We start from the raw sequence: 24,867 nt of genomic DNA, 5'->3' as shown, positions 1-24,867 counted from the left end.
GAGAATTCCTACTTTTCAAAAACCATTTATACACGGCATTACCCTAAACACGTATACACACACAATTCAAAATTCACCTGTAACGACTGACTGAAGAAATCTAAAACAAATGAAAGTCTATGTTACAACATGGCAACCCCCCTACAAGTTCCATTGCGCTAAAGTCTACAACCATGTCTGTTGTCACGTGGGTTTGGAGCATCCTGCAAGTAAACACGATTAATTTGGAGGCACGCATAGACCGACACGTAAAAACACTGTCAGTTGTCACATTAATAATATAATAGTAGATACAATACATACATGTACAAAATATCACAGTGTCTTGCTCTGTCTTGACTCTATCACATAGAAGGGGAAACACCTGTGGTTAGGGCGCGCATCAGGGTAGCCAAAACGAACAGTCCTTATCCCTAACCCGCCAAATTCTGAAACTTAATGGATCTGCGTGTTGGTTGATTCGGGTTGATTGTGACATTTCTCCTCCAGAAAACACAGCAAATACTTTTGCGAGGTATTGAGGTTTCATTAACATTTTGTTATATATAACAAGGGTATGATATTAATCAATAATTAAGTAAAGTAATTTGTTAGTTGCCAGAAGGTGTATGCCTGCATCCTTGAATTTTTTGGGGTTTGGCTCATTTCGGGATGGTTAGCTACCCGGCTACAGTAGCACTGCAGCACTGACAGATTGTTTATTTTCGTCGCATTTAATGTCTAACACCGATTCAATTAATTGAACCCGCCTTGTCAAACGGGTTAATGAACATAGTCGACCATTTCAGTCCAACGTGTTGCCCATGTCCGTAAATCAGAGTAATTTCATGCGATTTGATAGATCAGCGAGTGTCATCTGAAGTATCAACAAACTCCTGTACTAGTAATCCAGCTGTGATTTCGATTTCTCTGATGTCAGTTTTCAGAAATTCACAAGTTTGTTTATAATCTTAGTCAGGCCAGGTGGAAGGAATAAGGATGTGGAACGACGTTGAACTGCTGACCAATGAGGACACCAATACTATCCGGCTTTATAATGACAATATATCAAGAGACGAGAGTTGCAGTGGTTTATACCAAGTGGATACATTAGTGAAAATCTCTACCCCCGAGAAGGTAAATAAACCGGAGACTATAACGTACAATCATGGGCCGTTTCATGCAAATCTTCAAAAAAGTTATTAATTGTAAGTTAACTTGATATTTTCTGTGTAGGTGCTCTCCGTTCCCCAGCTTTTCTCTTCCAGTGATGCAAACTGCAGTGTTGTCGTCGCAGATAAAACAGTCATACTTTTTGACCAGAGTTATCAAACCAAATTGCTTCATCTTTGCTTTGGTGAGCATCAGTAGACATCAATATTAGGAACTCAACCTTAGGTGATTTGACCGTGAAAGTAATGTCAGATCAAAAAAAAAAAATGTTTTTCAGATAGTAACTTAGATGCCGTGGAAGTGTGTCTTAACGGACAATTTTTGGTGGTCTGTGAGAGAAACGGAAAACTGCATCTCATCTACGTGCCCCAAAAAAGGACTCTTTTCACCAGGGTAAGAACCCAGGATCCCATCTCCCTGACCTGAACGCTCAGTTATGATTTGACAATATTCTCAAATAGTACACTGTATGTTCCACATGACTGCTGATGGACTGCTACTGTAATATAAACTCAACACAATGTGAGCATGGAAGGTGACCGTTATACTGATTGTTTGAATTGTTTCTCATGTTGTATGAGGGGGGGGGGGGGGGCGGGGGGTGTTGAATGATGTGGTTTCTTAGATTGTATAATTATTGTGGTTGTATGATTAATGTGTATTATGGTAGGCTGTGGTGGACACAACTCTGTCTGGAGATGGGAAAACATATCAGCGTCTTATCCTGCAAGAGGATAAGACATCTTTAGGTGAGACCTACAACTCGATCCTGGTAGTATCTTCTAAGAAAATCATGTTTAGTGGTGCAGCTTGTCCTAATTAAGAAGGCGTTATGGCAAACCAATTCATGATTCTCAGTCAGAGAGGAGAGATGATCTTATTGTTTCTTGTTGGCAGGAATGGTCCACTTGTTCCTCCTCACTAAAGATGGGTTTTTCCACATGACTAACCTGGCTCTTGAGAAAATTCAAACAGGTAAACTGCTTTTTCTATAATAATTACAGTTGTTACTTGAGTTAAATGACACATTCGAACAATGAATGTCACATTCATCGTTCAAATATTTTGTCCTGGTTTCTGTAGCTCTGGAGAAAAGGGACATGGGGGCTTTGAAAGAGGTAGGACATGAGACGTTTTCAAGAAATCTGGTTGATAAATGTCAATATTTATTGAAGTTACAATGATTCTAATGGTCTCCTCCTCCCGTTGCCCCACTCAGCTCCAGTCTCGCATCAAGACAGACTTCTGCAGCACCACACAGTTTCACGGAGACGCCTGCAGCACTGCAGTCGTGTGCAGCCTTAGTAATGGAATCGACCTGATGATCGGGGTACGATTCTGAGAAATATACCACTTCCATCATTCTCAACTACTTGTATGCACATTTTCGTCTGTTGAATCATTGCATTCGGTCAACAAACTACGCTATTCGCCCAAATCAGTGTTTCAAAGAGTGCTTGTTTTGTTCAGGCGCATGGGGACTGTGACAGTGTTCTAACCCACTGGAGAATGGACCCTCAGCAGCCCAGTATGTCCCTCTGTCAGTCACTAGACTCCAGTTTGATACCAGGTAATCCTCCTAGTTTGATACCAGGTAATCCTCCTAGTTTGATACCAGCTAATCCTCCTAGTTTGATACCAGGTAATCCTCCTAGTTTGATACCAGGTAATCCTAGTTTGATACCAGGTAATCCTCCTAGTTTGATACCAGCTAATCCTCCTAGTTTGATACCAGCTAATCCTCCTAGTTTGATACCAGGTAATCCTCCTAGTTTGATACCAGGTAATCCTCCTTGTTTGATACCAGGTAATCCTCCTAGTTTGATACCAGGTAATCCTCCTAGTTTGATACCAGGTAATCCTCCTAGTATGATACCAGGTAATCGTCCTAGTTTGATACCAGGTAATCGTCCTAGTTTGATACCAGGTAATCGTCCTAGTTTGATACCAGGTTATCCTCCTAGTTTGATACCAGGTAATCCTCCTAGTTTGATACCAGGTTATCCTCCTTGTTTCACAAACACAACGTACGCCTGACTCTACGTTGCACTGGCAGTGCCATGTTTCCTCCACTTCTGGTTCAGGCTTGCCTCCTTTGAAATGCTTCGATCCTTGTTCGATATTTGGAGTCTTGGAAGTGTTCTTAAAGTGTGTTTTTTCTCCTCACAGGGATAAGGAAGATGCTGGTGGTCGACAGTCTCCTCTATGTTCTAGACGTTGAGGTGAGCACAACCGACCCGATAAATTACTTTGTTTTTGATTGGTCGGTTTCTCGGGGTCAGAGGTTAGTAAGCACAACAAAACGATAATAAATCCTCCTGGTTTTGTTGGCACGGCGACAGAGCGTCCTGAGCCTCTGGGATGTGCAGCACCTCGTCATGGTGTGCTGCTGGCCTGCCGTGTCCATCCAGGACTTCCTGCTCATCACAGAGTGTGACTCCGCCTCCAAAGCTGTGTGAGTGTGCAGTGTCATCATCACCAGGATCAAAGCCACTCTGGCTGTGCTATATTGCTTTAACCCTTGTGTTATCTTCGGGTTCATTCTGACCCATCAGTCATTGTGACCCACCGTCGTACTGCGACAACTTTACCGCATACGAAAACAAAGTGAAGCATTTTCTTTTAACTGTTGGGCTGTCTCAGACCCCCGACATTGCGAAGGTTAAAATACAATTATTTTTATTTGTTTTTGTATTGGTTAAAATTGGGTAAACACAACAATGGTTCGTTTGAACCGGGGTCATGTGACCCGAAGGCAGCATAAGGGTTAAAAAATTAAATAATGTTTGTAATTTTCCTTACAGCCAAGAAAATGGCAGCATGAAAATCATTACCTTGACTGTACAGAAGGAGAATAAGGTTAGTCAATGGCATCATTGGGTGTATCTTTTCATATTGTATGCCTGTGTACAGAACAGCCCCGTTTTTCTGCCACCTTGTCACCGCCATGTCACTCCAAACGCTTGAAATAGTCACAACGACACCATTTTGAACAGGAATCTTTTGTTTGTTCTGAAGATGAGAAGCCTCCAGGTGTGCTCCCTGCCCTCCATGAACGTCCTCTACTCTCTGGAGGTGTCCTCCACGTCCTGCCTCGTCCAGTCCAGGATGAGCATGGTAAACCACAACTAGTAGGCCTTACTTATTACCCATACAGAACATTACTCTGTTTCCCATGCCTCACTTTTCCCTTCTGATTTCAGGACACGATATACTTGCTGGAGGGTGTTTATGAGCATCTGCATGGGCGAGTATTCTGTCTGTATTGTACAGTGTAACTTTGTAGGAGTTTTATCCCTACAGCCTGACTGATGAACACAGAATGAGTTTGTGCTAAAAGTAACAGTGTTTTACTGTCGGTGTTGGTCTTGTAGCCAGGAAGAGGAGCCTGAGAAGCTGTCTGCTGTTGTGGTCAGGTGTTTAACTGAGGCTTTACCAGAGAACAGGTGATGTGTTCACACACACACTCACACACAGTCACACACTCGTGCGCACACACACAACCCAGTGTTTCCTCGTTTTAGGACTTTGATTACATCTTTTACACTTTTACGTTCTTTGCCTTTTAGACTCAGCCGACTTTTACACAAACACAAATTTGAAGAGGCAGAGAAATTCGCCATAACATTTGAACTAGATGTTGAGGTAAGTATAAGAGCCTTAACACTGCACAGTTATTTTTTTAAGAAATAGAAATTCAAGGAATAAAACCAGGAAGTACACCCAACCCGCGCTCCGTCTCCAACTTCCTGTGTGTAGCTGGTGTACAAGGTGAAGCTGGACTTTGTGCTGGAGCAGCTGGCCTCAGCCTCGGTCGGAGGCTACGGGCAGGAGGTGTGGGCAGAGCAGGTTGAGGAAGCCAAGACCAACCTGACCAAGATCCAGGTGAGCAAACTCACCTCAAGCTGCCTGCATCATCAGAGGGGGACGGAAAAGTCGGAAACTCCGGCCATAAACGGGTGTCAAACCCAGTTACGGGCTTTCTGTGTTGCACGGCACCTTCATAAACATAAAAACAAACGTCTTAACTAGCTGACTGATGGACACGTGTGTGATCCGTCAGGACGAGCAGTATGTGGTGGAGTACTGCCTCAAGGCTCCCTGGCCGACCTTTGACACGGCGGAGAAGATGCTGACCACGCCGCCTCGCGCTACCCCTCCTCCCACATCCAGGAGGCGCTGGCTCGGCTGGCCACCTTCTGCTGCCTGCACAGCCCGGACACCTTCAAGTAGGTCCACATGTGCTTCACGGGTAGGGTCAGGGAGGAGAGTACCAGGGCTGGAGAAGATGCTAGTACTGAGTAACTCTGATGGTCTGAATGAAGGACTTGTGAATGTCATGTCAGGACAGTGTAGGTCTGTTTTTCAAATGTGGATGGGAGAGCTTTATTTAATAACAAGGATGAGGCTGTGAAGTCTGGGGGGGAAGGCAGACTTCCTGTTTCATATAATGAAACCTCAGGCCCTGGGAACAGCCCCTGGTCTGTAACTGTTAAAGTAACGTGTGGCGATCACCTCTGACTTGATCTGGCTTCTCAGTGGCATCGCCTGGATTGAGTTTCTGAACAGCGGGGACTGTATGGGGGAGGTCCTCTCCCTCCTCCGGGACGGGGAACTGAGGAGCGCCCAGCACCTGTGGCTCCGTCACGAGGTCAGACCAGGCCCCAGACCAGGCCCAGCCCACGGCCCTGACCGCGCCCCCAGACCAGGCCCCCAGACCACGCCCCCAGACCATGCCCCCAGACCGCGCCCCCAGACCGCGCCCCCAGACCACGCCCCAGACCAGGCCCAGCCCACGGCCCTGACCGCGCCCCCAGACCACGCCCCCAGACCAGGCCCCCAGACCAGGCCCCCAGACCAGGCCCCCAGACCGCGCCCCCAGACCGCGCCCCCAGACCGCGCCCCCAGACCACGCCCCAGACCACGCCCCCAGACCACGCCCAGAACACAAACCCTAGAGCAACATCAGCACTTTCTTTTTTTGTAGCATGAGTACGTTTTCATCTGTAGTTTTTCTCTTCTCAGGGGGAGATAGCGGGACACTTTGACGAGGGCAGCCTTGAGTCCCTGCTGAGTGTGTTCCCAGAGGAGCTCCCCTCGCAGGACATCTGTCTCTGGCTCAGGAGTGTCATAGTCCCCTTTGTTAGGAGGGTCCTCCCCAGGGGACAGGTGAGTCCCACCTGGACACCAGGTGACACCAGGGGGGCCCTGTAGCTGAGGGCGTACTGCAGAGGCCTGGCTTGGGATCTGGACTGGATCCTTTGCTGCATGTCTTCTCTTTCACTCTCACTCTCACTCTCAAACTTTCCAATAAAGCATGAAAAATTCCCCATAAAAATACATCTTAAAAGAGAAATGTGTATATATACATATATATATATTATTTCATTTATGATCCTAGAAAATTCTAGCCAGATGGTGTGAGCAGAAAGCAAGGAATCTGGAATTGACTGAGAAGGTAAAGTTGTCCTGATCACTGATCTGTAATTGACCGAGAAGGAAAAGTTGTCCTGATCACTGGTCTGTAATTCAAGACATCAGCATCAACACCGGTCTCATTTCACCTTACCGCTTTCCACAGGGCGACTGGCCCCAGAACGGCCTAGACCTGGCCCAAATCGGACTGCCTTCCTTGTGGATGTGGATGCCCTCCGTAAGAAGCATTTACTTTAATTTTTCCCCTCTACTCTCCTCCTTAACCCACATAAAAAGTGTAGAATCCCTGCCTGATTCCAGACAGGAAGTGATGCGAGCGACCTGTGCTTGTTGATGGCAGGAGGATGAGTATGGAGCGGAGGAAGTGGAGCACCTGAAGGCTCTGGTCTCCAGCCTCTGTCGGCTGCTTGACCTCCACAAGAAGTACAACTGCCGGCTGTCTCTGTCTGTCTTCGAGAAGGTGTGTGTTAGGGGGGCAACAGGGCTTCTCAGACACAACTGGGATCTGGTCTGGACTGGGTCTGGAGGTGTCTATTTACATTTACATTTGTTCATTTAGTAGACGCTCTTATCCAGAGCGACTTACAGTAAGTACAGGGACATTCCCCCCGAGGCAAATAGGGTGAAGTGCCTTGCCCAAGGATACAACGTCATTTAGCACAGTCGGGAATCGAACTGGCGACCTTCAGATTAGTAGCCCGATTCCTTAACCGCTCAGCCACCTGACTCCTATTTGACTGTGTATGTTGGCTGTGTGTGTGTGGTGTTTCCTGTGCAGGGGAGTGTCCGCAGTGTGGCATGCTTCATGCTGGACAAGGTTCCTGCCCCGGCCCTCATCCCCTGTGCTGTAGAGAGCAGCGTGAGGCCCTACGCCCTGCAGAACCAGCTGGGCCTGGATGAGCTGCTGCTGCACTACATCAAGGTGGACGCACACACACACACACACACACACATGAAGTGTTGCTGCCAGAACAGAGACGCTTCCTGATATGGATGAATCCTGCCCCGTCATCTTGCCTCATGATGTCACTGACTGACCTCTGACCCTGGCAGGACCTTTTGGAGCGCTGCAGCTCTCAGACCACCACGCTGTTCACTGAGTGGGAGGCCAAGGCTGTGGCCGTGCAGGGCTGCATGACGGACACAGACGTGAGTGGGACCTCTCCTCCTCCTCCCCTTCTCCACCTCCTCTCCTCCCCTTGTCGTCGTCCCCTCCTCCTCCTCTCTTCTGGATCCAATTCAGGCATCCATTAAAAAGAAGTGACCTAAGATGAACGGGTGTTGCATGTGTTGCTTGTGAAGTCAGTGTGTGTGCTGTGTTTCCAGCTGGTGGTGGAGGCCGTGCTGGAGATCATGCAGAAGGCCGTGGTTCCCTGGAGCGCTGTGGTGGAGGAGCTGGTCCAGCAGTACCTGGAGATGGAGGGACCCAAGTGAGTCAACACGTCAACTCGAAACATGACATCTCTGTGAAAACTGTTACCAGATGTGCTTCTCCTGGTGCAGAAATTCAAGGGTGCGCCCAAGTAGCTCACAGGATAAGTGTGTGTAGCATTTTAGTCTGAGGCCTCATCGCAGCGACCCGGGTTCAAATCCAACCTGGGCCCTTTGCTGTCATCTTCCAAGTCACGTAAACTGGAAGATCATATCACTGTGTCACCCTGTCTTCAGTGTCAGAGTGTGTGTGTGTGTGTGATGTGTCTTGTGTCTCCAGGCAGGAGCTGCTGAAGGAGAGCTTCCGTCTGATGGAGATCAGGAAGCTGCTCCGAGGGTACGGGATACGCAACTCCAACCTCTCCAGCAGCACCCAGATCATGGTAGGACTGCCAGCAGGGGGCACCAACAGGGCTGTGCAGCCCTGGTCCCACTGGGGCCCATCGTCCTGGAGGTGTCCACCCTGCTCCAACACACCTCAGAGGAACGTGTTGTCATCAAGCACTGCAGAAGCCTGATAACGACACGCTCATCTAAACCAGGCGTGTTGGAACATCTGGATCGTATAGGACAGTGGGCCCTGAGGACCAGGGGGTGAGACCACTGCCAGACAGTCCACTCTCAGACACCAGACCTTCTCTCCCCCTGCAGACTCTGGTGAGGTACATCCTGAAGCAGGATGTTCCATCCTCGTTGGAAGACTCCTTGAGGCTAGCAGAAGCCTACAAGCTGCCCACCTCCCAGATCAACACCTTGTATCTCATCCAGCTGATGGACCAGGGCAAGGTGAGCAGATCCTCGTCCTTCACCATTCATCCCGCCACGCTTTTTTCCCTAAACGAGCGTTTGAGCGTTTGGAGTGTGTCTGTGTCGTTGCAGACCGAGGCGTGCGTCACGCTGCTGAAGAGGCTGCCGTCCTGCGAGGCGGAGTGTGTGATTGGACGGCTGACGACCTGGGCCAGGCTGCACCTGCAGGACAAAGACCACCTCTGTGACGAGGTGAGGTCCTCGAACACGCCCCAGACTGACACAGAAGCTCAAGTCTTCTGAAAGTACACACACACAGTTGGTGTAGTGTTGTGTCCGGGTCCTGTGTGGCTCTGTGTGAGAATGCACGTCCACGCCTCTCACTTGACGCCCGTCTGCCTGTGTGTCTCTGTGTGAGAATGCACGTCCACGCCTCTCACTTGACGCCCGTCTGCCTGTGTGTCTCCCAGCACAAGCAGCAGCAGATGGTCACGGCCCAGGTGATGGTGGAGGCTCTCAGGTTCCTGCAGAGGATCCAGAAAGGTTCGGTAGCCCTGACATGACCTCACACAGAACGGGACTCCATATCAATATCATTACGAGAATATTACAATAACATGAATGTTGTTAATCATATAATATGCATGTATTCTCGTAATACGTAATTGATGGTGTTGTTCTCGAGGACGGTGTTGGCTTGATCGCAGCGCTCTCTTCTCCACAGATGACGCTCTGAAGAGGATGGAGTGTGAGAACAACCTCATGATGTTCCAGGCTATCGCTCACCTCCAGGTACGGGAGGGAGGGAGAGGGAGGAAGGCAGGGAGGGAGGGAGGGAGGGAGAGGGAATATCCAGCACAGAATCAATTTTTCCTTGCTTCAAATCTCCCATTTCTCGCTCATAAACTTGACCTTCAAACTTGATTACTCAAACCACGCCCTCTCCTCTCTTGAAGGAGGATTTCGACATCTTCCTCACCCCCAGCGACTACGACGACCCCAAAGTGCGCTCCCAGTTCCAGGAGCACCACATCACCGCTTACGAGAACACCCGCGCCAGGAAACAGTCGTCCGTCTCCGCCGGCGGCGGCAACGAGGTCCCGGCCACGCCCCCGGTGGCCAACGACCCCGACGGCAAGACCAAGAGCATCTCCACGGAGGCGGGGCTGCGGCGCCTGTCCCGCCAGCTGCAGCGCACTGAGCAGGAGCTGTGGGCCGACCTGGCCCTGCGTGCCGTGGGGGTGGGCAGGGTGGACAAGGCCCTGAAGATCCTCAGGTGAGGGGGGAAAGAGAGAGGGAGGGGGGAAGAGAGAGGGGGGAGGGGGGAGAGAGAGAGAGGGGGGGGAGAGAGAGGGAGGGGGGAGGCATGAGCATGGCCCGAGGGAGGGGGGGGGGGGGGTCGTGGCTCGACGGGGGGGGTCTGTTGCACTTCACCAAACGCGATCCTCCGTCCCTCCCCCCCCACAGCGACCTGTACGAGCACCACTGCAACCCCAGCACAGGGAGGGTGCTCTTCAGCGCCGCCCAGAGGCTGTGCCAGATGCTGGAGGCCGACGTGCCCATGGTGCTGCCTGAGGGCACGGACCTCCCAGTCCTCATCCACCACCTGGCCTGCCAGGCCATCACCTTCTGCCACTCAGGTACCTCACTCACCCTGCCTCCCTACCTCACCCTGCCTCCTTCAACCCTCCCTCACCCTGCCTCCTTCAACCCTCACCCCTCTCCCTCTCCTCCCTCCCCCTCTCCTCCCTCACCCCCTGTGCTCTGAGCAGATCTGCTCCTGGACTGCGTGGAGCTGTGCAAGAGCACGAGGGCAGCCTTGGACGTGTACGAGCAGTGCCAGCTCTCTGACGACTACGGCTTCATAGCAAAGGTACGTTTTACAACAACCCCGGCTCCCTCAGTGATGCAGGCTTCTGGCGCCCAATCACCATCGCAGGTTAGAGGACAGGTGGTGAAGTTGGGCGGGGCTTCTGTGACGGTGTCCCCTCTGTAGGACTCCCTGAGGGCGGAGAGAGACCCGTATTCTCAGTGGAGCTTCCAGGACATCTTCAGCGAGGACTCCATCGTCCTGGATCCCGTGTCCGTCCTCCCAGTCCAGTACGAGATCACCAACTGTCTCCTGCCTTTCTCTCCAGGTAGGGAGCCCGCCCCCTCCCTCCCCCCTGCAGGTTACCGACCACACGGTAACCACACACACACACGCACTCTGCTGTTGGCACAGACGTAACCCTGTTTGTGTGTTTTGGGTTCCGCAGACACCAGGCTTTATCCTCTGGACAGCTGCTGTCTGTCTCACAGCTCGTTCGTCAAAGGTAGCTACGGGGATGGGGGCGTGTCACCGTTTTAGAAGCGCTCCTCTGTTCTGTGGCCCCCCCCAGAGTAACCACTCTCCGGCTCTCCCCCATCCTCTCCCCTCTTCCTCCTCCCCCCTCCTCTCTCCCCTCCCCACCTCTTCTCCCCTCTTCCTCCTCCCCCCTCCTCTCTCCCCTCCCCCCATCCTCTCCCCTCTTCCTCCTCCCCCCTCCTCTCTCCCCTCCCCCCATCCTCTCCCCTCTTCCTCCTCCCCCCTCCTCTCTCCCCTCCCCCCATCCTCTCCCCTCTCCCCTCTTCCTCCTCCCCACCTCCTCTCCCCTCTTCCTCCTCCCCCCTCCTCTCTCCCCTCCCCACCTCTTCTCCCCTCTTCCTCCTCCCCCCTCCTCTCTCCCCTCCCCCCATCCTCTCCCCTCTTCCTCCTCCCCCCTCCTCTCTCCCCTCCCCCCATCCTCTCCCCTCTTCCTCCTCCCCACCTCCTCTCCCCTCTTCCTCCTCCCCTCCCCCCTCCTCCCAGGGTCTAACTTCCTGCAGCCTCTCCTGGTCCCCCTGTCCTCCATGCTGCAGATGCTCCAGGAGTGTAGCCAGCTGGAACTGGCCCTGCGCCTGCTGGTCAACTCCTACGGCAGCTGTCTCCAGCACGTCACCTCCAACCTCATGGACTTAAAGCTCGGCATGCAGGTACAGGGTCCAGGCAGGTAGGGGGTCCAGGCAGGTAGGGGGTCCAGGCAGGTAGGGGGTCCAGGCTGGTAGGGGGTCCAGGCTGATAGGGGGTCCAGGCTGGTAGGGGGTCCAGGCAGGTAGGGGGTCCAGGCAGGTAGGGGGTCCAGGCAGGTAGGGGGACCAGGCAGGTAGGGGGGCCCAGGCTGGTAGGGGGTCCAGGCAGGTAGGGGTCCAGGCAGGTAGGGGTCCAGGCAGCACCGCAGGCGAGGGGCTGTTCCTGGAAGCTTCCGGTCCTCTGGAGCTGTGTATTGTTGTGTGTATTTCGGAGGGTGAAGTGGTGGTTATACTTGAACGTAAAGATGGATGTGTTCACATGAAACGTGTTTAACTGTTGAACTCTCTCTCAGCTTAACGACCCTCAGAGCCTGATAAAGTATAAGGCATGTCTGGACGGTTTGACAAAAACAACGATGTCCTCGCTCAACTCTGTTGCTGTGGCTCTCCTGCACAAGGTCAGCTGACCCTCACCACAGCCATGTTATTCATCAAATAAATCAGTGTTTCCTTTAGGAGTTTTTTTTTGCAGTGGGGGCTGGTCTGTCTGAACAACATAAGTTATACGACTTACAGTTCTCAAGGACGCACACACGCAATCTCACTGCGGTCTGAAGCGCGTGTCCCTGCTATTCTCCAACATACACTCTAACAATCAGTGCTGATACACAGCCTTTTGTACGCAGCAAAATCAACATGGAGGAAACAGTGTACATCATTAAGACGGTTACGTCTGCAGCACGGGTGAAAAGCCCAAAACAAATGTTCCACTTTTTGTGGGACAATAAAGTCAATCTCTTATTTTACACATCACCACATTAACACAATGTCACTCATTTGACTGCAGATCTAGAGGTTGCAGGTTCAAATCCCCCGTGTACGTTCCTTTGACCCCTCATTACTGTAGATTATAGTGACAAACAGCCGTTGTTGATGGCGGATCCTGTTTTGAAATCTCTGGACGTTGCTCCGTGTGAAAGGTGCTCAACTGGAGGGTGGTGGATGGGGACCTGGCCATCGGGCTCTGCACTCTCCTGTCCAAAGCTCAAGTCATCAAGATACTGTGGAAGGTGATCGACGACGCCTGGCAGAACTACGACAAGATCTTGGTACAATCCCTCTTTCCATTGAACGATTATTATGAATGAATAAGTACTTGATTTGCACCACCGAAGATCGCGGAGCTGTTCACTTCTTGCTCTGCTTTACACAAACACTGTTTGGACGTCGATTTGGGTAAAAGGGGATCCAATGTTGAATGAAATGTCAGTTGGTCAAACTGTCTGTGTGCGTTGGCGTGTGCAGGCAGTGGCCATGGTGGGAGCTCACCTCAGCAGCCTGTACAGAGAGGAGGAGCAGCAGGCCAGCTTCCTGTCTGTCATCACTGACGCTGAGTGGGGGATCAAGCTGGGCAAACTGGGGGTCAGTGGAAGCTTTACTTTGACCTTTGACCTTTTGTCTGTTATTCATCTCGGCCTCCTGGCTTGCCTGTCGACAGCTTCTCTGGTGTTTTGACTGAGACAGGTTCTTGTAGGAGGTGAGTAGTGAGGGGAAGACTGTTCTCACTGCCCAGAAGATGAGACGAGCAGCAAACATTCTACTGTTGGCTGTTGGGGTTAGAATGTTTGGAAAGATAACCGTCATTTTCAAACTGCCCCGACAAACACCAACAGGCACCTCAAACCAACCCAACCCAGCAGCAGCTGTTGGTTTGGTCAGTGTGAACTGATCTCAAACCGGCTTCCTCTCCTCCAGATCTCCATCCAGCCCGTGTTCCGTCAGGGTCCAGAGATGAAGAGCAATCTCATCCCAGCGCTGGTGAAGAACCACAGCATCACCCCTGACATCATCCTCCACTACTGCAGGTCAGCATCACACCTGACGTCATCCATCATCCATAACTAGCAGCGAACAACAATACTTCTGCTAACACTGTCAGTACTGTTAACATTAACACCACTGTGTATTGTGTGTGTGTGTGTGTGTGTGTTTCCTCTGCTCCCAGCACCTTCGGTCTGGACCGGGACGGAGTGATCAACCAGTACATCACCACCCTGCTGCTCCAGGAGGAGGAGGGGGCGGGTGATGCTGCGCCAGCCCACGGAGAGAATCCGGCCCTGGGCCAGGCCGACGCCCTGGAGAGGGCTCTGGAGGTCATCCCCATGCTGCGCAGCACCAGCGACCTGGTCATCAGCCTCAGCGCTGCCATGCTGAAGGTCAGAGTCCTGCCAGCTGTGTAGTATCCAGCCAGAACATGCCGTTTGTCCCAGTGAACAACCCCCCCCCCACGTGTGCCTTCTCCACAGCTGAGTCCCTACAGCTATGAGAGGATTGAGGCTGTGCTCCAGATCATCCAGACGGCAGATGAGAAGATCACCAGCATCTCCATCAATCAGGTACAGCTCTCTGATATGGGGGTTTGATGTACTGGCTTCACGGGTCATAATAAAGGATTTATGTAGCAGAAAGGTATCCAAAGCAATATAGAGTCCTGGGGGGGATTTGAATCTAGGAATCTGCTGTCAGACGCTCTAACCACCGAGCGATTCCCCTGAAAACAAGTCCCAGACCCGCGTACGACCTTGCTCTCCTCCTTCTCCTCCCCTCTCTCTCCTCCGTGTCCTCTCTCTCCTCCGTCTCCTCCCCTCTCTCCTCCCTCCCCTCTCTCTCCTCTCCTCCCTCCCTCCTCTCTCCTCTCCTCCCTTTCCTCTCTCCTCCCTCCCCTCTCCTCTCCTCTCTCTCCTCCCTTTCCTCTCCCCCCCTCTCCTCTCCTCTCTCTCCTCCCTTTCCTCTCCCCCCCTCTCCTCCCCTCTCTCCTCCCTCCCCCTCTCCTCCCTTTCCTCTCCCCCCCTCTCCTCCCCTATCTCCTCTCCTCTCTCTCCTCCCTTTCCTCTCCCCCCCTCTCCTCCCCTCTCTCCTCTCCTCTCTCTCCTCCCTTTCCTCTCCCCCCCTCTCCTCCCCTCTCTCCTCCCTCCCCTCTCCTCCCTCTCCTCTGCAGTCCCTGGCGCTCCTCCAGCACCTGAAGTCGTACAGGCGCATCTCTCCCCCCACGGACACGGAGAGTTCCTACCTGCTGGAGAACGGACTGGAGCCCAGCCCGCTGGCCCAGACACGGCTGCCCTTCCACCTGCTCAGCCAGTCCAGCAGCCACTACTGGAAGATCATCAGTGAGTGAGAGGCGGTCCACTGGGTGTCACGGACGAGACGCTCCAAAGGGGGCGTTTTCCCCCTCTGTCCCATATGACTCTGTCTCTTTCTTCTGTGTAAACCTCTCTCTCGCTTTGACTCTTCCATCTCTTTGACTCTTTTTATTTGACTCTGACTCTTTCTCTCTTGCTCTTTCTGATTATTTCTCTGACTCTATGTATCTGACTCTTTATCTGACTCTCTCTCCAGGTCCTGAGCTCAGCGCGGAGACCTTTCCCACCCTGCTCCTTATCAGCAAGCTGATGAAGGTACACTCCTCCCCCCCCCTCTCCTCCACCCCTCTCCTCCCTCTCCTACACTCCCCCCCCCTCCTCCACTCCACCTCTCTCTTCCAGTCCACCCGCCTCACAGGACCCCATTGCTTCCTCCCCCTTCACCCGTTTTCAAACATGATCTGCTTCCAAGTCTGTAGTGATCTGAACCCTGCCGTGCTCGCCCCACCCCCCCCTCCTCCCCCCCGTCCAGGTGAGACTGGACAAGCTGTACATGTTAGCAGCCAACCACGTGTTTGAGAAGACCATGAAGCCCCTGGTGCTGGGGCAGGGCAGGAGGGGGCCCAGGGCCACCCCTAGGAAGGAGGCCCTGAAGGTGGCCAACACCATCAAGCAGTACATCTGCTGCATCCAGAACCCTGAGTGGGCGGCGGCCACAGCTCACAAGATCGCCCAGGAGCTGCCCTCCGGTCTGACCCCCCCCCCCCCCAGATATCAGCAATTGTCCTTGGGCTAGCCAATTGGACACCGCCACATCACTGCTCATTTACATGCTTGTTTTGGGGTGTTTGTAGAGTATTATCTTTGTCCATTTATCTATCCCCATGTGTAGGCGTTGAGAAGACCGAGGCGTTGAAATTCTGCCTGGCCCTGTGTGACGCGTGGCTGAAAGGCCCAAACCTGGAGGTGAGCAGCTGACCGGAGACGCAGTCACTGTCTGACACCTCGCTCACACGTGCTTCACACCCCTGAGTCACATCCCTTCTCTCTGTCTCTCGGTTTCTCTCTCTGTGTCTCTGTTTCTGTCTCTCTCTCTCCCTGTCTGTCTCTGTCTCTCTCTCTCTCTCTGTCGCTCTCTCTTTCTCTCTTTGGGTCTCTCTGTCTGTCGGTGTCTCTCTCTCTCTTTGTGCATCTCTGTCTGTCGGTGTCTCTCTCTCTCTCTCTCTCTCTCTCTCTCTCTCTCTCTCTCTCTCTCTGCTGTGAGCAGGACTCTGCCCGGGGCCGGGCGGGGACCTTCCAGTCTAAGCTCAGGCTGCAGTTCCAGCGTTCGGCCACTGAGAACGCCCTGGCGTCGGGCCAGCTGAGCAGCCCTGAACATTACAAGCTGCTGGGTGTTCCAGCCAGGCTCATCGCCGCGCTGTACGAGCACGCCAGCGTGGAGGAGCGCTTCAGGGACACGGCGGGACAGAGCTACCCCGGTGAGCACCGGAGAGACCTGGAGCCTACTGTACTGTTTCTTTTTTCTGTGTTCAAGCTGGGGTATAGATTTCAAACTGGACGTTGCTGTGCTCTGACTTGAATTGTTTTTGTTTTTTGTCGCAAACAGACATTCACGTTGTGTGCAAAGAAATAGCGTCCATCAATTGCGTGGATCTTCTGAAGATCCGGAACATGCTGCTGGAGAAGTGGATCTGCCAAACGGGCCCTGCTGCCACCAAGGTCAGTCTGGCTGCCCTCCTCTCTGCCTTCCAGCCTGGCTGCCCTCGCTGCCCTCCAGCCTGGCTGCCCTCTCTGCTGTCCAGCCTGGCTGCCTTCCAGCCTGGCTGCCCTCGCTGCCCTCCAGCCTGGCTGCCCTCTCTGCTGTCCAGCCTGGCTGCCCTCACTGCTGTCCAGCCTGGCTGCCCTCTCTGCCTGGCTGCCCTCTCTGCCCTCCAGCCTGGCTGCCCTCTCTGCCCTCCAGCCTGGCTGCCCTCTCTGCTGTCCAGCCTGGCTGCCTTCCAGCCTGGCTGCCCTCTCTGCTGTCCAGCCTGGCTGCCCTCTCTGCCCTCCAGCCTGGCTGCCCTCTCTGCTGTCCAGCCTGGCTGCCCTCTCTGCAGTCCAGCCTGGCTGCCCTCTCTGCTGTCCAGCCTGGCTGCCCTCTCTGCCATCCAGCCTGGCTGCCCTCTCTGCCTTCCAGCCTGGCTGCCCTCTCTGTCTTCCAGCCTGGCTGCCCTCTCTGCCCTCCAGCCTGGCTGCCCTCTCTGCCCTCCAGCCTGGCTGCCCTCGCTGCTGTCCAGCCTGGCTGCCCTCTCTGCCCTCCAGCCACAGAGGGTTTGTGCCGCTGTGGTTTGTTTTTGTGTTTTGAGCGACTTCACTTCTGACCTGTTTTGTTTTCTATTCCTGTGAAGGAGGTCAACCTTCAGGATTGTGTCAGTGATATTCTGGAAGATGTGGACCTCATGAGGTACTTGGGTTCCTTACATTCAATTAAATTCCAGCTTATTGTCATATGTACAGGATACACAAGTACAATGAAAAGCTTTGTGCCGCTGGGTTAGCTTGAACATTGGCAGAGACCCACATGTTGTTCACCCCATATGCTAACCCTACCCACGCTCTGCTGTTTCTAATGGCTGAGGACGTTTGAAGGATCTGTTAACGCCGGTAGTGATGTGTCCCTTCTGTCCGCTCCTAACCCTCCTCCTGTCGTCCTGTCAGGGTGGTGTACCTGCTGCAGATCTTCCCCACCGACACGGCAGTCTGTCTCCTCTCCCCCATCCTCTCCGCTGAGACCTGGGTGAGTCGACCTTTGACCTTGTGACCCGAGAGGCCGTCAGAGGTCACGGAAAGCAGAAACGGGGGCTTGTGGGGAAACGGAAAAGAAGTTCTATTCATTTTAAACGATGCTTCTTTATCCAAATGCTGTGCTTACCAAGGAACCTCCCTCTCTCTCTCTCTCCCTCCCTCTTTCTGTCTACCCTCCCCCCCCCTCTCTCTACCCTTTCTTACGCCCTCACCCCCTTTCTTTCCCTCTCCCCTCCCTCTTTCGGTCTCTCTCCCCCTCCATCCCCCGTTCTCTCCCTCTCTTCTCCCCCTCCCTCTCTCTCCCCTCTCTTATTCCTTCTTTCCCTCTCCCCTCCCCTTTTCTGTCTCTCCCTCTCTCCCCCTCCATCCCTCCCTCCCTCCCCCTCCATCCCTCTCTCCCTCTCTCCCCCCTCCCTCCCTCTCTCCCTCCCTCCCCCTCCATCCCTCTCTCCCCCCTCCCTCCCTCTCTCCCCTCCCTCCAGCCCCTCAGCAGCTCCGGGCCCCGCCTGACGTTCTGTCACCGCAGCAGAGCCCTGCTGTGTCTCCTCCACCTGGCCCCTCCCGCTCCCCTGGAGGCCCGGCTGCACATCCCCCAAGCCCAGCTCAGGTGAGGCCTCACTGGGACCACAGAGCCGGGCCGGGCGCAAGGACGTTAAACACATACAAACATGTTTTAATATCCCTGAACTAGGCCTCACAGAGACTAAAGATCAGGATTGTAAGGACGCTAAATACATACAAACATGTTTTTATTTCCCTGAACTAGAGACTAGATATCAGGATTGTAAGGATGTTAAACACATACAAACTTGTTTTTATTTTTATTTGTATTAAAGAAATATTATTTCAAAAACCAGCTGGCTGGTGAGGAGAACTGTGTAAGCAGCTCATGAGTTCCCTCTGTGTCCTCGTCCCCCAGGTACTACCTCAAGTGTTACATCTACCTGTCCCAGCTGGAGACCCTGAACATCCCCTACACTGTCAAGTCCTTCCTCAGCAGCCCCAAGGAGGGCATGGTCAAGGGCCTGTGGAACAACCACAGCCACGAACCACAGGTGCTGAGCTGCATCCATGGCTTCTAGTCAGGATGCACTTGTTGAAACTCCATCGTCAAACCTCCTCTGTATGTAATGTCCTTATTATTAGCCAGTTAGAGGTTGACCAATGAACTCCTAATATACATTTTTTATATATATTTTATATATTTTTTTTTATATTTTTATATATTTTTTATCTGCCAGTTAGCTAAAGAGGTTGACAAATGAGGTGGTATCAGTTAGCCAGTCTTCCGACGAGGCTAGGTAGGTTGACGTGAGGGTGTGTGTTGGCAGGCTGTGCGGCTGGTGGCAGATCTGAGTCTGGAGTACCAGGTGTATGACCCCCAGCTGTGGAATGGAGTGCTGCAGAAGCTGCTGGGCTTCAACATGGTGAGCGGCGCAACACACACCAACACACTCACACACACACATACACACACACACACACCAACCAGGGGCCTGTTCCTTGAAGCGAGTTTACAGAATAAGCCAGTCTTATGCCCAATGTAAGTCTGGCTTGTTCGGTAAACTCGGTTTTGTTGTTGCTAAATATAGAATCATCATGCGTGTGTTCATGTGGACATGACTTTTTTCTTCATGTTTCCTCTCAGATAAGCCACCTCCAGAAGGTGCTGGAGGCTCTGGGGGCAGTCCCGTCGCTCTGGCAGGTACAATTTCATTTCCTTTGCATTAAGCTGGAACACCAAAGATAGAGAGATATAAACAGATCAGAAATACTGTGCAAGTCTTAGTGGCTCAAGGTTTTTATAACATGCATAAAATGTTTTAACAAATTCTTAAATCGTTTTTGCTTTACTTTTATTTTGTATTTTTTGGTACCTAAGACTTTTGCAAAGTACTGTGTGTGTGTGTGTGTGTGTGTAGTAGTATACAATATATTGTAATATTTAGTGTGTCCTTGTACCTGCTGTGTGTGAGTTCCCTGATGTGACACGTGTGTTTCCTCGATCAGGTGTCCAGCTTCTCCAGGACGTGGAGGAGCATGATTCTGGCTCCCTTCGTCTCAGGTACTCAGTACCAGCTCACTCACATCCACTCCTCACTCTGTGGACGTTTAACAAGATATATTCATATATCAAATCATATTTATAAATAGATTTTTAATATAAGAATAAATAAATAGAATCTAGGTACAACCTTGTACAATCTTTCATCCTCATGTTTTTTGGTATAGTGATTATGATTTTTTTTTGGGGGGGGATTACATATTTTTATCACTTCAATGTATGGATATTGTGGGATGGAAAGTGTGTTGAACCAGCTGTTCTCCTGGTGTGATGATGGTGATGATGATGATGATGCAGGTCGTGTTCTCCTCACAGCCTCCCTCCCCCTCAGCCCTGAGCAGCAGGGCACCATGTACCGGACCTTCCTGCTCCTCCTGAAGTGAGTATACCCTGCTGCAGGGGGGGCAGCAAAACTACCCCTCCCTCCCTCCCACCCTGCTGCAGGGGGGGCAGCAAAACTACCCCTCCCTCCCTCCCACCCTGCTGCAGGGGGGGCAGCAAAACTACCCCTCCCTCCCTCCCACCCTGCTGCAGGGGGGGCAGCAAAACTACCCCTCCCTCCCACCCTGCTGCAGGGGGGGCAGCAAAACTACCCCTCCCTCCCACCCTGCTGCAGGGGGGGCAGCAAAACTACCCCTCCCTCCCACCCTGCTGCAGGGGGGGCAGCAAAACTACCCCTCCCTACCACCCTGCTGCAGGGGGGGCAGCAAAACTACCCCTCCCTCCCACCCTGCTGCAGGGGGGGCAGCAAAACTACCCCTCCCTCCCTCCCACCCTGCTGCAGGGGGGGCAGCAAAACTACCCCTCCCTCCCACCCTGCTGCAGGGGGGGCAGCAAAACTACCCCTCCCTCCCACCCTGCTGCAGGGGGGGCAGCAAAACTACCCCTCCCTCCCACCCTGCTGCAGGGGGGGCAGCAAAACTGCCCTCCCTCCCTCCCACCCTGCTGCAGGGGGGGCAGCAAAACTACCCCTCCCTCCCACCCTGCTGCAGGGGGGGCAGCAAAACTGCCCTCCCTCCCACCCTTCTGCAGGGGGGGGCAGCAAAACTACCCCTCCCTCCCTACCACCCTGCTGCAGGGGGGGTAGCAAAACTACCCCTCCCTCCCTCCCACCCTGCTGCAGGGGGGGCAGCAAAACTACCCCTCCCTCCCTCCCACCCTGCTGCAGGGGGGGGCAGCAAAACTACCCCTCCCTCCCACCCTGCTGCAGGGGGGGCAGCAAAACTGCCCTCCCTCCCTCCCACCCTTCTGCAGGGGGGGGCAGCAAAACTACCCCACCCTGCTGCAGGGGGGGGGTAGCAAAACTACCCCACCCTCCCACCCCCACCCTGCTGATGGGCACGCCACAGTTTTCGAATCAGGACGCTTGTACAGGCTTAACTTTTTTTTTCTTCATGGCGTACCTGTGTCTTTTGCCCCTACCCTCACCCCTTAGGTGCCCATTCCTGTTAAGCCTAGACCTCATAGGCATCGCTAATCGCTTCGCCCAGTTCAGCCTGCCAGCCTTCGCTCTGGGAGCCCTCCTGCTCATCCCCTGTGCCAAGAGAAAGGAGCTTCAGATCCAGGTCAGGTGACCGGGTCATGTGACCGGGTCTGGTGACACAAGCTGTAGTACTGGATGTCAGCCGGCTGTTATATAGAGTTGAATATTAACAACCTTCAGCTACTAAGTCGCTTTCTATACAAGAGATTTTGATATTTTTATGTGACTCAGTGGAGCCTTTCCCTGTTGAAAGGTACTGACGTGTGTGTGTGTGTGTGTGCGTGCTTGCAGGTCCTGCTGTCAGCCTGTGACCCCATCACCCTCCTGGAGCAGGTGGATGATCTCATGACCACAGGGGAGCTGGCTGGAGTTCCTTCCATGGTGAGCGCACCTTCCCCCTCACCCACCGGGTCTGGATGGGCGAGTGAGAGACCGGTCGCCCCCGTGCGAACACACGCTCCCTCTTTACCCTGCATCTTCCATCCCTCCCTCTTTACCCTGCGTCTTCCATCCCTCCCTCTTTACCCTGTGTCTTCCATCCATGAGAAGTTGAATCTCCCTTCTGTCTGCCCACAGATAAGAGAGACGGTGTTGACTTTCCTCTACCAGCACGGTCAGTTCCAGGAGGTGTGGAAGACCAAGCATTTCAGTCGTCTGAAGCAGCTCCTGGTCGCTAGCGGACTCCTGCCCCAGGTGAAGAGTTTGCTGGATTACCTGCTCAGCCAGAACTGGTATGGAAAGATTTCTACTGTGTACAAGTCTGTAGTAGTGGTGGTTTGATATACATTGAGTGCTTATAGTAAAAGGGAACTTCTAAATGCAGCATGTCACTCGCTATAAGGAATGAACAAAGCCTATGAACTGTACATGTGTTGGGACCAATGTTCCCTCTAAGCTGCGCGCATTTGCGGCCGCGCACAACAGTTGAAGGACCGGCGCTCTAGATCTTTCAGACCGCGCACAAAATAATTTCAGTATTTTTTTTATTATTTTAGAAAAACAAGTAATGTTCAGTTGATCGGCCAAATGTGGCGAAGCCCACTTAATACGTTTCAATGTCACTCTACTCAGCCAATACAATTACAATAATAATGTTACATTTGAACATTTTATCTAACATCCATTTCGGGCTCAGCTCAAGCTTTGACCAGCAACGCAGCAATGGCTAAACGAAAATCAGGAACGTTACCTTTACAGGCGCCCCCAAAAAAGGTCAGTTTTACATTTAAACACGAATGGCTTGATGAAATCGTTCAAACTGATTTTAATGTCGTTCATATCACCCATCCCCTACTTTATGGGTAAGGTCATTCTATATAGCCTGCTGGTTGCAGCACAGAACTGGTCACAAATTGGTCACAGAACTGAGGTTTGCGCTCAGACAGATTTATATTTGCTCAGTGCGGAAACAAATTAGAGGGAACATTGGTCGGGACAATGGTAGCCTGTGTGGGGGGTTAGAAATCATAGGACCAGTTGTGGTGATTGATTTATATTTTGTTCATGGGTCAGTCAAGAGGGAGCGAATTGCCTCGCTCGCGAGTACCTCAAGTTCTGGGAGAGGAAAGCTGGGAAACTGGGGGCTGTCAAGGGCTCGGAGGCCGGGGCCCTAAAGGTAACTCCCAACTGCCAAATCACAGGAACAGGGTCGGTATTCGCAGAACGAAACCTGTTGGGTTTGTTTATAAATGTTTGTATGCATATCTTTTTTTTTTGTTTGTTCTGCAGGAGTTGCTCAACATGGAGAACGAGGGTTTGGCATGAAGAATCCAGAGACCAGTCTGATATTTATATTTACACTTCCATTATCTATCATACTGTTAATACACACAAATAAATATGTTTGCATGTTATTAAAACATTTATTTCTTTTTAATTGTGAATTTGTTCCATTTTAAGTATGAAATAGGGCTAAATAAATGGTGAATGAGTTGGGACAATCCAGCCTGTTTTCTATACATACCGCTGAAGATACTGTGCATGTTTATAATGATAAAAATAAAAGCATAGCATTTTTTGCAAGCAATTTAACAGAGAATATGTCGCTTTTCAGACAGGGTTTTTCAAATATGACTCTAAAGTAGTCAGTTGGTCATTATTGGTGTTGTCCTCGACACCCTGCGCTGGGGCGGCCCGCTCATCCTTCTGGTCTGCCCTGATCTTTTCCAGGATGTATTTCAGGAGCTTTCTGTAGATTCCCTTGAACGACGGGTTAATGAAGTAATAAACCACCGGGTCCAGCATGCTGTTGAGGTAGGTAAGGCAGATGGTGATGTAGAAAGCCGTCTCCAGGGGTTTGTGGCTGTCGCAGTCTCCCTCTCCGCCAGCGAAAGCATCTCTGGCCCAGATTAAGAAACGGGTGATGTTGCTCGGGAGAAAACAGATGATGAACATGGAGGTGACCACCCAGAGACTCCTCTGCACCCTGCAGATGCGGGGAGTCCTGTCCAGCTGTCTGGCCCGCAGCTTGCCTGAAATCCGCTGGGAGCAGAACAGGATGATCCCCAGAGACAGCAGGAACTCCAGGATGAACATTGATCTGTTCAGCTCGTCGTTGTGGGTAAAGCTCTCGCACCTGTACAGAGTGGAGTTTTCGCTATTGAAGACGTGGGAGCGGGAGAGCAGGTGTGCGTTGGAGGACGCGTTGAGTATCCAGAGCCCAGCTGAAAGGCACGAGGCTTTTAAGAGGGACATGGAGTTTAGGGGGTGGTGAGGATGAACCACGCGCACATACCGGTCCACGGCGATGGCCATCAAGAACAGGATACTCCCTCGGCGGTTCAGAGCCAGCAGGAAGAGAGAGATGGTACAGGAAGCGTTTCCAAACCTCCAGTCCATCCCTAGCAGGTAGTAACTGACTCGGGCTGGCAGTCCCATGTTGAGCAGGAAGTCGGCCAGTGCCAGGTTGAACAGGAAGACGGTGCTGCTTTTCCAGGGCTTCAGGTGGAAACAAAAGATCCAGAGAGCCAGGCTGTTACCAAGGATACCGAGCATGCACTCCAACAGCAACAGGGGAGGAAGGACCCTGGCGAGCAGCTCTACGTCGACACACCTTACCATCGTTGCCATCGACGATCGTGACCCTACCTCAAGCGAGACCGATGCTGAATGAACGTACATATGACCTCGGTGCTGTGATCTCGAAAGACATCCTCATCTGTGCAAGCTGTCAGGAAGGAAGTTGAAGCTGAGAAATCATCATCATAAAAGTCCCCAACATTTTCATGTTGGGTATTCTGTTAAGTTGTATTTTTATAAAAGAAGAGTATCCTGTCAAGGTTGTTGAAATGGTAGGACAAGGAAGTGGGACTGAAATACTTTGTGTTGTCATGCTCAATTTATTCGTGTTTTCAGAGCAAACAAGGGCATCTGAGCGTTTGAGTGACATCACAGGTTACGTTCTGCATGTTTACGTTTACGGGAAGGTCGCGTGGTTGGGACTTGCACCCCCACGTCTGAGCGCAACAGTAACTTGTCGCTGGTCCTGAGGGGTTTATATTGTGTTTGAGTCAAACAAACCCGCGTCAATAAACGAAAGCAAACATTGAGATAATACGGTTCTTACTCACAACGCTCCGTCCTGCGTTTTCAATATGGGT

At 52.2% G+C, this 24,867-nt stretch overlaps 2 protein-coding genes across 2 annotated transcripts; one reads left to right on the top strand and one right to left on the bottom strand.

Annotated features, from left to right (window-relative positions):
• The first annotated feature begins 428 nt into the window (after nt 1–428).
• Nucleotides 429–23,205, top strand: kntc1 (kinetochore associated 1). The gene is given in 63 exon segments (XM_047016652.1): nt 429–514; nt 955–1,116; nt 1,216–1,336; nt 1,430–1,545; nt 1,823–1,901; nt 2,050–2,127; nt 2,236–2,270; nt 2,372–2,482; nt 2,623–2,722; nt 3,322–3,374; nt 3,495–3,607; nt 3,957–4,011; nt 4,171–4,269; nt 4,356–4,399; nt 4,527–4,598; nt 4,722–4,797; nt 4,912–5,037; nt 5,216–5,285; nt 5,288–5,381; nt 5,692–5,803; nt 6,178–6,321; nt 6,554–6,610; nt 6,734–6,805; nt 6,929–7,048; nt 7,367–7,510; nt 7,642–7,737; nt 7,915–8,018; nt 8,300–8,402; nt 8,671–8,805; nt 8,899–9,018; nt 9,237–9,309; nt 9,491–9,558; nt 9,723–10,042; nt 10,234–10,406; nt 10,539–10,639; nt 10,763–10,904; nt 11,025–11,081; nt 11,597–11,760; nt 12,150–12,254; nt 12,777–12,905; nt 13,102–13,218; nt 13,552–13,661; nt 13,802–14,012; nt 14,103–14,192; nt 14,795–14,963; nt 15,193–15,251; nt 15,469–15,685; nt 15,829–15,902; nt 16,204–16,414; nt 16,543–16,655; nt 17,324–17,379; nt 17,634–17,712; nt 18,203–18,327; nt 18,640–18,775; nt 19,052–19,147; nt 19,369–19,425; nt 19,731–19,785; nt 20,101–20,164; nt 21,221–21,350; nt 21,560–21,649; nt 21,845–21,999; nt 22,781–22,883; nt 22,997–23,205. Coding segments are annotated over 62 exon segments (6,672 nt in total). The 5' UTR covers nt 429–514; nt 955–978; the 3' UTR covers nt 23,033–23,205.
• Nucleotides 23,110–24,623, bottom strand: LOC124464820 (hydroxycarboxylic acid receptor 3-like). The gene has a single exon (XM_047016689.1). It carries the CDS (start codon nt 24,386–24,388, stop codon nt 23,318–23,320), a length of 1,071 nt encoding a protein of 356 aa, XP_046872645.1. The 5' UTR covers nt 24,389–24,623; the 3' UTR covers nt 23,110–23,317.
• Between the last annotated feature and the right edge of the window lie 244 nt (nt 24,624–24,867).

Source organism: Hypomesus transpacificus, unplaced genomic scaffold (assembly GCF_021917145.1).
Source record: "Hypomesus transpacificus isolate Combined female unplaced genomic scaffold, fHypTra1 scaffold_42, whole genome shotgun sequence".
In the NCBI taxonomy this organism is placed as follows: Eukaryota; Metazoa; Chordata; class Actinopteri; order Osmeriformes; family Osmeridae; genus Hypomesus; species Hypomesus transpacificus.
This window is presented reverse-complemented; position numbering and strand designations above follow the sequence as displayed.